The following is a 13,883-nucleotide window of genomic DNA, read 5'->3' as shown; positions in this document are numbered from 1 at the left end:
AAGCAACTCCCCATCGGGCTGCCGGAGTGCGGCCTCGCCTCTCGGTTGCGCTTTTTTGTTTTTCTTGCTGCTGCTGTTGCTGTGATCTTTAAAGTGTTACTAATTGCACTTCTTGGATCCGCGCCTTGGAAAAAGGCAGCGGCCAATCCCCGCCAGAGGAGCGCAGGGTCCCTGGAGGGAGAAGGGGGGAGGTCGGGGGACTCCCCCGAGCAGGGGTCGTGACGGTGCTGCCAGCTAGGCTGCCCACCCGGGATATAAAGAGTCGCGAGCCGCTCGGCCGGTTCCAGAGCGCCGGTGCCCCAGCCTCTCCCTGCAGCTCAGCGGCGAGGATGGAAGAGATGATGGACGGCTGTTCGTTTTCGTCCCCCTCCCTCTTCTACGGCAGCTCGCCCTTCGCCCCTTCCCCCGAGGAGGAGGAGGAGGAGGAGGATTTCGCCCAGAGGAGGGTCCCGGCCTCCTTCCGAGACCCGCCGGCGGACCCTCCCGGGGGCTCGGACGGCGAGGAACACATCCGCGCCCCGACGGGCCACTCGCAGGCCGGCCCCTGCCTGCTCTGGGCTTGCAAAGCCTGCAAGAAGAAGGCGAGCCCGGGCGACCGGCGCAAGGCGGCCACTCTGCGGGAAAGGCGGCGGCTGAAAAAGGTCAACCAGGCTTTCGAGGCGCTCAAGCGCTGCACCTCGGCCAACGCCGGCCAGCGGCTGCCCAAAGTGGAGATCCTGCGCAACGCCATCAGCTACATCGAGAGCCTGCAGGAGCTGCTGCGGGAGCAGGTCCAGCAGTTTTACGGGCTGCCCGCGCCGGGCTGCTCCGAGCCCCCCAGTCCCAACTCCAGCTGCTCCGACGGCCTGGTAAGGACGCTCTGCCCCGCCCCGGTCTGAATCCCTCCCGAAGGAGAGCAGGGAACGGCGGCGGGCAGGCTCAGAAGGGCTAACTGGGGCGGAAGGGCCCCCGAGAGAACCCCGGGCTGTCCGCTGCAGCCTCACTTGCTCCCCGTCGCTCTTCTTTTAAACAGCTGTGATTGTTTCCCGCACCATCCTGGGGCCCTTTCCCAACCGCGGGGTTTTAGCGGAGCTTTCACGGGATTAAGGCAGGATTTGAAATCCCCAAAATGCTGCGCAGGGCTGATAGGTCGATGCCTGAGCCGGAGGAAGACTCTCCTGGAAGCAATTCGGCATGTTTGGGGCTGCAAGGAGGAGCAACCTTAGCGGATGGGGGTGGCCCCTACGGGTGGTGCTGAATTGCGTTTCTCTGGCTGTGCCAACACCTTTGCTCATTCCACCTGGTGTGCAAAAGCTTTAGTGAGTAGCATATAGTTTTGATTTGGGAGGGAGCACTTCTAGGAAGTAGGAATAAGATTGTGCTACTTGTTTGGCAAGTGTGCAAGGCCACGTGGTGCGTCACAATCCTTTTATTTCTATGACTGTCTTAAAGGGGATTTTTTGGGGGAAAGCATTCTGATATTTCCTTTTGACAATTCTCTGAAATGAATTGTTAGCTGCTGATCCATGTTCTGCAAATGGAAAATGGAGACAAATTCCCAGAGTAGCCTGTTTGCTCTTTGGCTTAGCATGTTCCCATTAATTGCAATTCTGTGTAGGACATAATATCTCCATATGCTGCACTTACAGCAGTGTAAGATTATTCATTCAAAATTTATGGTATAGCAAAACTTTGTTTCCCTATTCTGTTTGCTGGATACAGGATCAAAATGTAATTTAGGCATCCTTCCACAATTTAGGCATCCTTCCTGGATACAAAAAGAAGGAAGAGAACAATTATGAGGTTAACCCTTTACATTTTTTTGAATAGTTTGCATTGCGTGCTTGTGTTACAAGTGCATCTTCTGAACATTTATCTAACGCAGGGCTTCTGAAGCTCAGCAATTTTAAGATGTGTAGACTCCAACTCCAAAGCTGGCAGGGGAATTCTGGGAGCTGGAGGCCACACATCTTAAAGTTCCTGAAGTTAAGAAATATTATACAGTATAGTCTAACTAACACATACTCCTGAGGAAGAGCTGTAAGGTTGCAGTGTAAAAAATAATGCCTGGGAGGTCAAGCTGTAGCCTTCAAATTTCCTTGCAAGCAATCTTATCAAATGGCAAAGTCTTCAAACGACTGGGAAATTCTTGTACTAATTTCTCTGGGAGTAAACTGCACTGCACCTCACTGCATACATCAGTTTCCTGTAATTCTGCATCAATTTCCCTTTTCCCCCAGGGGAGTTCACAGAATGGGGCTAGCTAAATGATCCAGCCAGATCCATCAAGGATTAGAGCCAGATCCCTTGATTTAACATTCAGGGTGTTCTGATTCAAAGATGTGTAGGTAGTGATTCTTCTAGGCATATTGAGATTGCAACTGTCAGGCTCTGGTGGGGTTTTACTTGGTGGGATTTATTCGGATTGTCCATTGGTGGTGTTTGCATGGTGGTGTTTGCTAAAGTTATGGATCCCTGAAGGCAAGAGCTTGACCCTGAGTCTGTTAAAGTGTTTGCTTTGAAGTTCATGACATCACCAGGTTTCCCTGTTTGAGCTTGAGTGAAACACCAGTTGTGTTTCAGTTTAAGTGTTAAGAAGCTGTCTGCTTCAGTTCTAAAGTGCCTCTGATGGGCCTTGCTCTTAACTGTTTCAAAACCCTTGTTCAGAAAACTCATTAGGCCAGGTTGAAGCATGTGAAAAGTGCAGAGCACAAACAAGCTATAGTAAAGTTTACTTGGTGTTCAACCATGAACACCTCACCTGAAGGCAGTTCCTTCACTCCTTTGTAATACCACTTTGGGAAAGTGTCACCTTTAGATCTTAAATGTTTACACATGCATATGGCCTTTGAGTAGTCCTAATAAAGATATTTTCTTCACGTGCTTTATTTTTGTGGGTAACTCAGCTACTTTTGCTTAGTATGGATGTTCTAGTTATACAGATGTATGTACATGTTGATATATGTGTACATTATTATTTTTCAGAAAATGCAGAAATTACCTTAATAGGAATTTAACGAGATTATTATAATTCTAACATTAGATTTAGGCTCTGCCCCAAATCAATACGATTCTGGCTAGATATTTTAAAACAAAACAGCAATGCATTATAGAAAATACATGATACAAAATAATGCATATAAGTTCAGATTGTCTGACTATAATCTGTCTGTATATAACTATTATCTTTCACCTATTTGTCATCTATCAACTAGCCATCATTTTCTCCCTCCCTAGCAAAATGCAATGCATGCAGTCTAAACAGTAAAAAGACTAGGCATGTCCCAACTTTTAACCTTTGTTGGACAAAATACACATGTAAAAAACCAAGATATGGTCTATAATAGCACATCGTTTTTGTTTTTCTCTTGAGATGGTGAGCATTGATGTGCTTGCATTTAGCAAAAAGCCATTTTTTCCTGCTATGTTCCTATTCTTGCCTCAACTCCTGCCAGCCCAGTTCGAAAGAATGCAAATGCAAGTAGATAAATAGGTACCACAGTATGGATGAGCTTGGTTAGTTAGCTTATTACACAAAGGAATTTTCTTGGCATGGCTAGGGTAGCTAAATTTTGGGAAGTGGGCACATAAATATTTGGGCTCAAATTCCAGTCAGTAAAGTTCCTATTATGTAAATATAACTGAAATGTAATCATTATGCAATAGTAACAATGCTAATTACTACTATTAGTAGTAATATTATATTTTAACCCCTCCCCCAATAATTAGTAGAAACTCCATGCAACCGTGAAATACAACAAAGTATTTTATATAGCAGAATCACATCTAATTGTGCTAGGAAGCTATACTTACATAATGGTAGCAAAAATCAGAAGCAAAGATAAGGTATTGAAACTGAACCCTATTATAAGATTTTAGTTGTTCAAATAACACTGGTATATATCAGAACCTCATTTCCCATATATCATTGAATTAATCCAATATTGTCTTTGAACACAGTTGCAAAATAGAAGGAAAAAAACCCCAGACAAGTTGCACTGTATGGCCTGATTGTTATTTTGACTCCCAAGGCAGAAAATCCTGCAAATGTTGCCCTCCTTTCTATCATTAAAACACAACATGTTAAATAGATATTTGTTCTCTTTCCTAACAGCAAAAACCAGCTGTCTGGAACAATCACCTCAATTTTTAAATGTTTTGACAAACCTTGTTTGTCATGTGTAAAATAATTAACAGAGTCTGTGAACTTGGTGGTGCAATGGTTAGAATGCAGTACTGCAGGCTACTTCTGCTGACTGCTGGCTGCCTGCAATTTGGCAGTTCCAATCTCACCATAGGCTCAAGGTTGATCCAGCCTTCCATTCTTCCAAGGTTGGTAAAATGAGGACCCAGATTGTTGGGGGCAAGAGGCTGACTCTGTAAACTGCTTAGAGAGGGCTGTAAAGCACTGTGAAGCAGTATATACCGTGTTTCCCCGAAAATACTTTCATGGTGGGCAAAAATATAAACCCTCCCCCCAAAATAAGCCCTAGTGAAGGGGTGGGTTTAGCCAGAACAGGGGGCAGCCCTTCCCTTCCTCGGTCACCTCAGGGCTTCTTGGTCCCTTAATCAGATCAGCTGGGCTGCTCCATTCACAAAACAGCTGATTCGCGGGTGCTGCTCAGGCCTCTGCCTCCAGCAAGCGCTGGTTGCTTTTGCAGCCAATTGCGGCTGCAAAAGAAGTTGGAGGCCAAGCAACACAACCCAAATGCCCCATGCCCTCCTTACATAACTGTGACAGTCACAGCTTGCAATTCCATCCATGGAACAGAAAAAGAAGGCATGGAAATCCATACACTTGGGATGTTGGAAGAAGCCCTGCAAGGAGCTGCCACTGTTGATGTGCAGGACCCCCCCACACTTGCAGATAGTCCTTTTAAAGAGGAGTTTCACCAGGATGAAGGCGACACGAACACCGCCTTCAGCCACCTCTTCATCCTGGTGAAACTCCTATTTGAAAGGACAATCTGCAGGTGGGGGGGGGATTTCCTGCACTTCGGCAGCAGTGTCTCCTCGCAAAGGGGGGATTTTGTCTCTTATCCTGTTTTCAGTCTGTGGTAACCTTCAGAATGGGGGGGGGGAGGCAGGAATATCCCCGTCCACATTTTCAAGCTGTTCACAAAAAAATGCCCCATTTCGAGCCTTCAGTGTATTCTAGGATTGCAGCATTGAAGGATCAGAATGGGGCATTTTTGCGAATGGCTTGAAAATGTAGAGGGAAGATTTTACTTTCTCTTATCCTATTCTGAAGCTCAGCAGAGACTCGGAACAGGATAAGAGGCAACCCCCCCCCCTTTTCCCTGGCAATCTTTCTTTCCTTTTTATCTCAGCGCAGACGCACATCCCCCAAATGCTCTTATCTGAAGCCTTCTCTGCATCTGTGCAGAGTTCCCAAAGAAAGGATGGTGCGTGGGTGTGTGAGAGAGGGATCCCTACCCCCCCCCCGCCTCCCAGGCAGCCACATCCTTCCACTAACCTGCTTTCCTGCTCCATTCTCCACTGCCACGTGCAGGGCAAGAAAAGGAGTTTGTGGGACTACTTCCAACTTCGCAAGATACTTTTCTTGTCCTGCACGTGGAGCGGAGAATGGAGCTGGAAAGCAAGTTAGTGAAGGGATGTGGCTGCCTTGAAGAAGAGTGTGTGCCTAATTTCTTTATTTCTTTTTTATCAATAGATTTTAGACTGTGTTAGTTAAAAATCCATACCATGTACGGGTTCTGGAAAGTCGGGGGGGGAAGGAGGAGGGGGTTGGGGGGTGGAGGGAGGGAGGGGCATACAAAAAAAATGTACTTCAATGTTTTAATGATTGACGAATGATGAAATATTTGTGTTTTTTAAAAGAAATAAAACCTTTGGAACCGAAAAAAAAAGAAGAGTGTGTGTCTTTGTGTTTTTTCGTTCGTTCTGCCAGCAAGAGGCACCCCCTCCCCACGAGGCCAGAGCAGCACAGTCAGCTGTTCCGCGGCCAGCAAGCAGGGCAGGCGAAGGCCAGGATGCAAGGAGAACTTGGGTCATTGTGGCAGCAGGCAAGCAGGTGGTGGGATGGAGAGGGTGGGGCTGGTGGGCTTGCTGCTTCCTCCACCTGAAAAATAATAAGACCTCCCCGAAAATAAGGCCAACCCCTTATTTGGAGGGTCAAAAGAAAGGAAACACGGTAAGTCTAAGTGCTATTGCTTTTTGCCATACTAGATGAAACAGCTGCACAACCAGAAAGCATCCTCTGTGAGACTTAGCAATAGCAATAGCAGTTAGACTTATATACCGCTTCATAGGGCTTTCAGCCCTCTCTAAGCAGTTTACAGAGTCAGCATATTGCCCCCACAATCTGGGTCCTCATTTCACCCACCTCGGAAGGATGGAAGGCCGAGTCAACCTTGAGCAGGTGAGATTAGAACCGCTGAACTGCAGATAACAGTCAGCTGAAGTGGCCTGCAGTACTGCACCCTAACCACTGCACCACCTTGGCTCTTCATTGGACTGCCTTCAGCCCTGTACTTATTTATATCCAGATATTGCTGATATCTATCCAAATTCAATGTTCTTTCCAGATATTCTGGCAGGTGAAATCCAATTGACAGTGCCTTTAATGTATAGAAACCCCCAACCTCATGGCTTCTTATCTATTTCAGACTGAATGCAGCAGTCCCCTATGGTCCAGAAGAAACAGCACTTATAGCAAGAGTTACTGCTCTGATCTCCAAAATGGTAAGGCTCCCATCTCTTCACTCTCCAAGGATGACAGTAAGAGCATAAAAATGGAGGTATTCAACTGGACAGAATAACCCAGTAACTGCTCTGGTAATATCTGGCAGGACATAGTAGACTTTGAAAAGAGAAATTCAGTTACCTTAGATTTGAATGTCTGTTAGTTATCTTTCTCTTTAAAAGTGTACAGAGTGGAATACACAAATAATATACAATATTTTATGCAGCTATTTTATGTAATTTCTGGGATCAAGTCCCATAAACAAAAATGGAAAGAACTGAGTATGATTAGGTGGGAGAAGAAATAATTAAAAGACAGAATGATAGCAGTTTTCAAATATATGAAATGTTGATACACTAGCCAGTGGTTCCCAAACTTGGCAACTTTAAGACTTGTGGACTTCAACTCCCAGAATTCTCCAGCCAGCTCGGCTGGAGAATTCTGGGAGTTGAAGTCCACAAGTCTTAAAGTTGCCAAGTTTGGGAACCACTGCACTAGGCTTAGGTTTTTCTGCTTTCTAAAGCATATCTTACAGAATCCCTGATCAGTTGCTGACCCTTCTGACTAATTGTTCCTAGAACTGTAATACAAAGCTTTTGAGGATGTTGAAAAAATTTGCTCCAGAGGACAGACCTGACCAATGGCTTCACATAATAAACAGAGCATTATTTCCTAAACATTAGTCAAAGTTGCTCCAATAATAACTGGAATCACCTTAATCACCAGAATAATTCTAGGCAGTTGAATTGAAATGTTAGGAAAGGATATTTTTTCCAGGCATTAGCAAACACTGACAAACAGCTTGAATAATGGATTCTCCTTTATTAATGGAGATGGCATGCATGAAGGAACATGTGTGACATCTGCAGTGACTGGCTTAGACCAACTCATGAAGTAGCATCAAACTTTGATTTTGTATCTCTTTCCACTAAGTACTGTTTTGTCTTTCCCTTTCAGCCTACCCCTCAGAAGCAGCTAGCTCTACCATCTCCAGCCTGGATTGCTTATCCAGCATAGTGGATAGAATCTCTTCTTCGGATCAGGAGGGGCTCTCCCCCAGGGACGCTGCTCCCCTTTCTCCTCTTACCAGCCCTGAATCCCGGCCAGCCTCTCCTGAGGCCCCTCATTCCAACCTCATCTATCATGTACTTTGAACTGCCTGAGATTTTACACCAGCTGGGCCAATGATTGGCTGCTTCTGAGAATTCCCAGCATCAACAAGGAGATGATCCATTGAAATATGAAGCTCTTGGAATTCTGGTGGACCAAAAATATGCATACAAAGAAAAAAAAGTCACTTTATTTTGTCCTACCTTCCCTTTTTAGAAAGCAAATGACATATTTAATCAAACTACTTTTTAATACTATGTACTATAATTATATGCTGACCTTTAAATTGTATGACATCACTATCTTAATTATCCTAAAGAATAGAAGCCAAACGTGTGGATGTAGATCCATGTTTTGAATTGCTATAAGAAAACACAGGATTAGTTAAATTATATTTCATAAAAGTACATTTAATAAAAAATACATTAGCTACATGATCTCTTGTTGTTATCTATAATATTATAACATAATAGTATCTAAAAATAATAACCCAGGATCAACTCTACAACTAGCTAGGACAAACCAGCATAGTTCAAAACGCAGGTGTTTGGCTTATGCTATCTCTGTTTATTTTAATGTTTATTTTACCACTAGGGGGAGACATTTAGAGGTTCTTAGATAAACCTTGATTCAGGTTTCCAATTGCTACTACCCCTTTAGACCTACAGTATTGACAAAGACCTGTGGAATGCAATAACATCTTATCATGTTTCTGTTACTCTCTTTTTCCCCCTGCAGCCAGGGTCTCTCAGGCAGTATTAAGCATTGAGCTGCTTCGGCCAGCCTCTGTCTCTCTAAATTTAGGAAATCAAAGGGGAAGGGAATCTGGTTTTACTTTTATAGTTATGCTTTTGATAACAACAATAAAAATCTTTACTATTTTTATATGATTTTCTATTCAAGGTATGTAAAATGATCCTTGGCAAAGGATTTGAATGATAAGTAGTTCTTTAATGTGATATTTCCATTCTTTAAATTCAAAACACTCGTAGGCTAATGTTTGAAAACACTTTTGATCTCTATGCAGCTCAGTGTCTGGAGTATGCTTTCATGTTTTGTGATAGATAGCTGTTCTTCAGAGGCCAACTGAGTTAGCCTGTGCCAAAAAACTGGATGTTTTACATACAAACACACATAAACTATGTTGTACTTAGTTGTTCTAAGTTATATTGAGCTGTTGATCCTATGTAACACAACAATGATATTAACTAAATAGTATTTTAATTAAATCTAGTGTTTGATAGAAGAAAAAGTACGGTAGTTCACATTTCAGCCTGATACAACTATAGCTCTAGGATTTCCACTCAACTCCTCTTCTCACTCAATAGTGAATTTAATTGAACATGTGCCTATTGTGTGTGTGTGTGTGTGTGTGTGTGTGAGAGAGAGAGAGAGAGAGAGAGAGACAGACAGGCAGACAGACAGACAGATAGAGAGACAGAGACAGAGACAGAGACAGAGACAGAGACAGAATTCCAGATATCAAAATTTGAACTTTGTGGGATAACAGTTATTTGACTTTCTCTTCAAGATCATGAAAGGCAACTGCAATTTGTTAATATAGTTTTCATTAGATTAAAACAGCAACACACTAGAATATGTATGTATGTATGTATGTATGTATGTATGTATGTATACCCACCCAATTTAGTCAAGGGGAGGAAAGTCTTGATACATCACATGATGCTGCTATGACGACACAAGTTTGACACCCCTAGATTAGAGAGAAGACAGGCTGTCTCTATTTCAGACTGCACAGCTATCTACTGTATTGTTTTAATGTGGATTGCTACTCTGAGTAGGACATAATGATCCAAGTAATCTCTTCTGGTGTTACAATTCTTAGGCGGTGGCATGTTGAAATTGCCACTAAGTCTGTGAAAGGGCATGTTTAATGAAAGATGGATGCAAATGATTAAGCATTGCAAGAAAGGCATATAGAACCTTGGGATTCATCTACACTAACCTTGAACAATCAGAAAAATTGTGAGCAGAACTCCAACTGAAGTCTTTCAAAGCCTGATATGTGCACTTTTGGCAATGCAGGATTTTTTTGCATATTTGTTTAGAACAGTTATAAAAAAGCATTTAACATTTCAAATTTGAAACTATGATAAGAGTATTTTAATGAGTACTTTTAACTATGTGACCAAAGCCTGCACATCTGGAGATTCTAAAGCAAAGCAAAACACAAAACATGTGAAGAAACATTGGTGGTGAATTAACTGATTAATAACAACTTAGTATGATATTCATTAAAATGTATTATAGAAAGCAAAATTAACTTTCAATTTGTTATTTTCTGTTCTCCCCCCCCCACAGGTTTTAGCAGCAGTTCTATTTCACAAGACTGCATGTTACTCTGAAAACATTTTTAACAGCCTCCCATTACCTTGTTTAGGTATCAAAATGCATGTTTGGTATAATCATGACCCTAAAATGTCACTGAAATGAACATAGTAACATTGCAAAAATGAATTTAAAAAAGCTCTAATTTATTTTTAAATGTTGCAATGATTTATAAATATCATTAACTGAATATATAGACTCAAGGGCAGGGGTGTCAAACTCGTGGCCCATGGGCCGGATCCATCCTGTGCTGGCCATGCCCACACCTGGTTTAGTGAAGGGGGGGGGAAAGTCATGATACGTCACATGACACTGCCATGATGTTTGACACTCTTCAAACACACCCTTCCAGGAAGAGATAAAGCTAATTTGGTTTTAAAGACTTGATAACAAAAGCTCTAGTCCAGAAAATGACCACAGACTCTATGAAGTATGATCTTCTGGGCCAAAGCACATATTTAATACAATACAATACAATAGCAGAGTTGGAAGGGACCTTGGAGGTCTTCTAGTCCAACCCCCTGCCTAGGCAGGAAACCCTATATCGTTCCAGTCAAATGGCTATCCAATCTCTACTTAAAGACTTCCAGTGTTGGGGCATTCACAACTTCTGGAGGCAAGCTGTTCCACTGATTAATTGTTCTAACTAAAATTCTAATAATTTTACAAATATTTATATACCCCTCTGCTGAATCCCAAGGGGCTTGTATGACTTACAAAAATTTCTGATCAGCAACAATAACATTCAGTCTATCAATGGCATCTTAAACACTAGCAGTATAGACAATATTAAACAAAGGCTTGGATAGCAAGATAACAAACTCATATTTATTGTTTTGTTTCCTCTTATTTTGCTTTTGACTAAGTGTTCTGCATAACCCAGAAGCTTGTTCAATATTTATGTCATTTTAGTTTTGGCTAATAATGTATCGCTCCTAATGGGATTTTACTGGTTCACTTGTTTGGAAGTTCCATGATATACTAGGTTAAAAGTTCATAAAAAGTCTTAATGTAAACCCAGCCATTTTCTGGGTGACAATAAATAGTTAGCAGTGTTTAAGACTGTAGATCCCTGTCTTGAAACACCTGGAGAATATTATATTGAAGACTAACAAATTCATAGAATGAAAGAAATACAGAAAAGAAGTTAGCATTTTTAATGAAAAGCTGGAGTTCCTTGGCAGATATTTTTCTCCGCCTCTTAAAAAACTATTTCCAATCATTAAATTTATACAAGAGGACATCTGCTGGAAAAATCTGGTACTACATTTTATTGTCAAAGAAAAGACAAAAAATAAATACAGAATCTATTAACTCTTGGGGTTATTAAGCATTAGCCCAGTCTGGAATGCATTCTAAAATTTCATTTCTGTAATTTCAAATAGAAACAGAAATGTGCAAATTGATTTCTGAAGATCACAATTTAAGTTTTATTAATAAAATACTGTCTTCCAATTTCCCCCAAGTTTTTCTCCTTTTGTAAAAAAAAAAAAAAAAAGGTTTTTGTTTTCTATATTATTTTGAGGACATTTTCTAATGTCTTTCAACTTTTAACAATTTTGGAGTTTTACGCTCATTTGATTTTTATGAGAGGATAGAGAAACTATTGTTTTCTCTCAAGCACTCTGAAGCCCTCCCCCAATGCCTGTCAGAGGCGTCCACAAAGAGAGGGTCAAAAAAGTCAAGATGGCGTATGCAACACATTTAAAAAGAGGAGAGCTTCTGTCATGTCCTTGTGGCTATCATGCTGATTTTTTTTTAATTCTGCCCTCTGGTGGCTGTTCTTGCTACTCATCTGCCCTGATTTAAGCAAGCAAACAAACAAACAAATTTATATGCCACCCATCTCACTGCCAGAGTGATTCTTGCCGGGTTACCAAATGATAAAAAGGCAATATAAAAACTGTTAAAAGTAATAAGGATTAAATAGAAATTAAGAACAAAAAAATAGTGTCTGTTTTTACAGGGAGTCAGGACAGTTGTAGATCAGCAGAGAGCTGACTGAGAGAAAATGAAGGACACAATATTCATGTACACTTACCTATCACCATGTAAATATATTTTGTTTAGGAATTTTATTTTACTTTTTTTTTTAAAAAGAAGCATGGAACTAATTAAGAACTCTAAAATGAAATGAATAAGGAATTGTTAGTACATCTCTATAATTTAAAAAGCAACATGTGCCATGTAAAAAATACAATGTCATTTTAATTGTATACAAAAATGCAGATGAGCATGGTTATCTTGAAGACGTAAGAGAATTTCCAGTGTTTAAATAAGACTTGTTTCTAAATTAGTAACAGCTAAATTGATGGAAGAACTAACCTCTCTTTTACTTTTAAGGAATAACTTGTCTTTATCTCTTCTAGAACAGGTCATGATAAATTAACATGCTTTAATTGCATATTTCCCTACAAGCTCTATGTTCTGAAAAGATTGATAGATCTCAAATCTCTCCACTGGTATCTCCTGTGGGCTTTCAACATTTTGAAGCCTTTTGTCTGTTAATGTGGGCAATTCCACTGAGCATCCCTCCCAGGTCATGCAGCAACAGGAAGGAAAGCACAAATCAGAAGATTTGTGACTTCCAGATAAGAGTCAAGTCTGCATCTTTTTTTGAGAGAGGGAGAGAGAGAGAGAGGGAGAGAGGAAGGGAGGGAGAGAGAATTATGATTTGCAGTATTTTTAAGACATAAACCTCAGTTCTCAGTTGAAAAATTATTAGATCTGCACATGATAGAAAAATAAAAATGGTTTATAATTTATAATTGGATAATCTTTCAAGAACCATCCAGCAACTCATCAATAAACAAAGTACCTCAATTATAAATATTGTACAAATTTTAGAGTGCTATTTTCTTTTGGAACACTAGATGGCTTTCCTAGTTTTTAATCAGGTGATAACATTTTACAGGGTGGTTGTTATTCTGCCTGCTAAATAGTTCTCATTAAAAGATAAACATGCCTTTTTGAAAAAAGACAAGTAAAATATTATTTAATTTGCATATGTATTAACTACCCAAAATAAATCTATACCATTATAAATTGTAAGTAAAAGAAGGAAACAAAGGGGAGAAAATAACATCTTTATATACAAGCTTTTCATTCATTACTATTATTATTTAAAGCCACATTCTATTGCATCACATAAATAATTGTAGTAATTAAATAAGACTTAAAATATATATTTGTCATTTTGATAGTATTACTTTTAGAAATCAATCAATCCTTTTATTAATAAAATTAAATAAATGTAGGTAAGCCACTAATGATGTTATCCATAATAGTTTGGTTTTAATACATTCTACTTTTAAAAGTAACCCATGCCTCATAGGGTCATTGTTTCAGAGATATTTCCTTGCCTAAACAGAGACACAGATGTATCATGGGTGGGCAAAAAAGCAGTGGGAGGAGAAGCAGATTCTGACCTCCTATCAGCTTCCCTATTAAGTTTCCTGTGGGAAACTGGCAGAAAAAAGTAGAAATCTTCCTTCCCTTCCCTTTAATATATGGTTCCTGCTGGGTGTTAGAGGGAGTGAGGGATTGCAAGACTGGCTGGGAAACTGTTCATGGAACGTTGAAAATAAAGATCATGTGATGGCAGCAGCAGCTCTAAAGCACAGCAGCAGCAAGTAGCATTGAAACAGCACAACTTCTCCAAATTTCATTCCTTGGGAGTCATGGGTCCTGCATTTTGGACACATTCTGAAAGTTAGCCCATTTGAGATACTTTGGTTAA

The 13,883-nt window shown here is 40.8% G+C and overlaps 1 protein-coding gene across 1 annotated transcript; it reads left to right on the top strand.

Moving 5' to 3' along the window:
- The first annotated feature begins 329 nt into the window (after positions 1-329).
- On the top strand, positions 330-7,839 carry MYF5 (myogenic factor 5). Its single transcript, XM_032221174.1, has 3 exons — positions 330-848; positions 6,609-6,684; positions 7,643-7,839. Exons 1-3 carry the CDS (start codon positions 330-332, stop codon positions 7,837-7,839), a joined length of 792 nt encoding a protein of 263 aa, XP_032077065.1.
- The last annotated feature ends 6,044 nt before the right edge of the window (positions 7,840-13,883 follow it).

Source organism: Thamnophis elegans, chromosome 7 (assembly GCF_009769535.1).
Source record: "Thamnophis elegans isolate rThaEle1 chromosome 7, rThaEle1.pri, whole genome shotgun sequence".
Classification (NCBI taxonomy): domain Eukaryota; kingdom Metazoa; phylum Chordata; class Lepidosauria; order Squamata; family Colubridae; genus Thamnophis; species Thamnophis elegans.
Note: the sequence above shows the minus strand (reverse complement) of the source record. Positions and strands in the feature narration are given on the sequence as shown.

What these genes read in the sequence shown, in the direction of transcription:
- MYF5 (XM_032221174.1), top strand. Translation starts at nt 330, where the DNA reads ATGGAAGAGATGATGGACGGCTGTTCGTTTTCGTCCCCCTCCCTCTTC. An exon ending in CCAGCTGCTCCGACGGCCTG is followed by an intron (nt 849 to 6,608) that starts GTAAGGACGCTC and finishes TATCTATTTCAG; the next exon opens with ACTGAATGCAGCAGTCCCCT. An exon ending in CTGCTCTGATCTCCAAAATG is followed by an intron (nt 6,685 to 7,642) that starts GTAAGGCTCCCA and finishes TTTCCCTTTCAG; the next exon opens with CCTACCCCTCAGAAGCAGCT.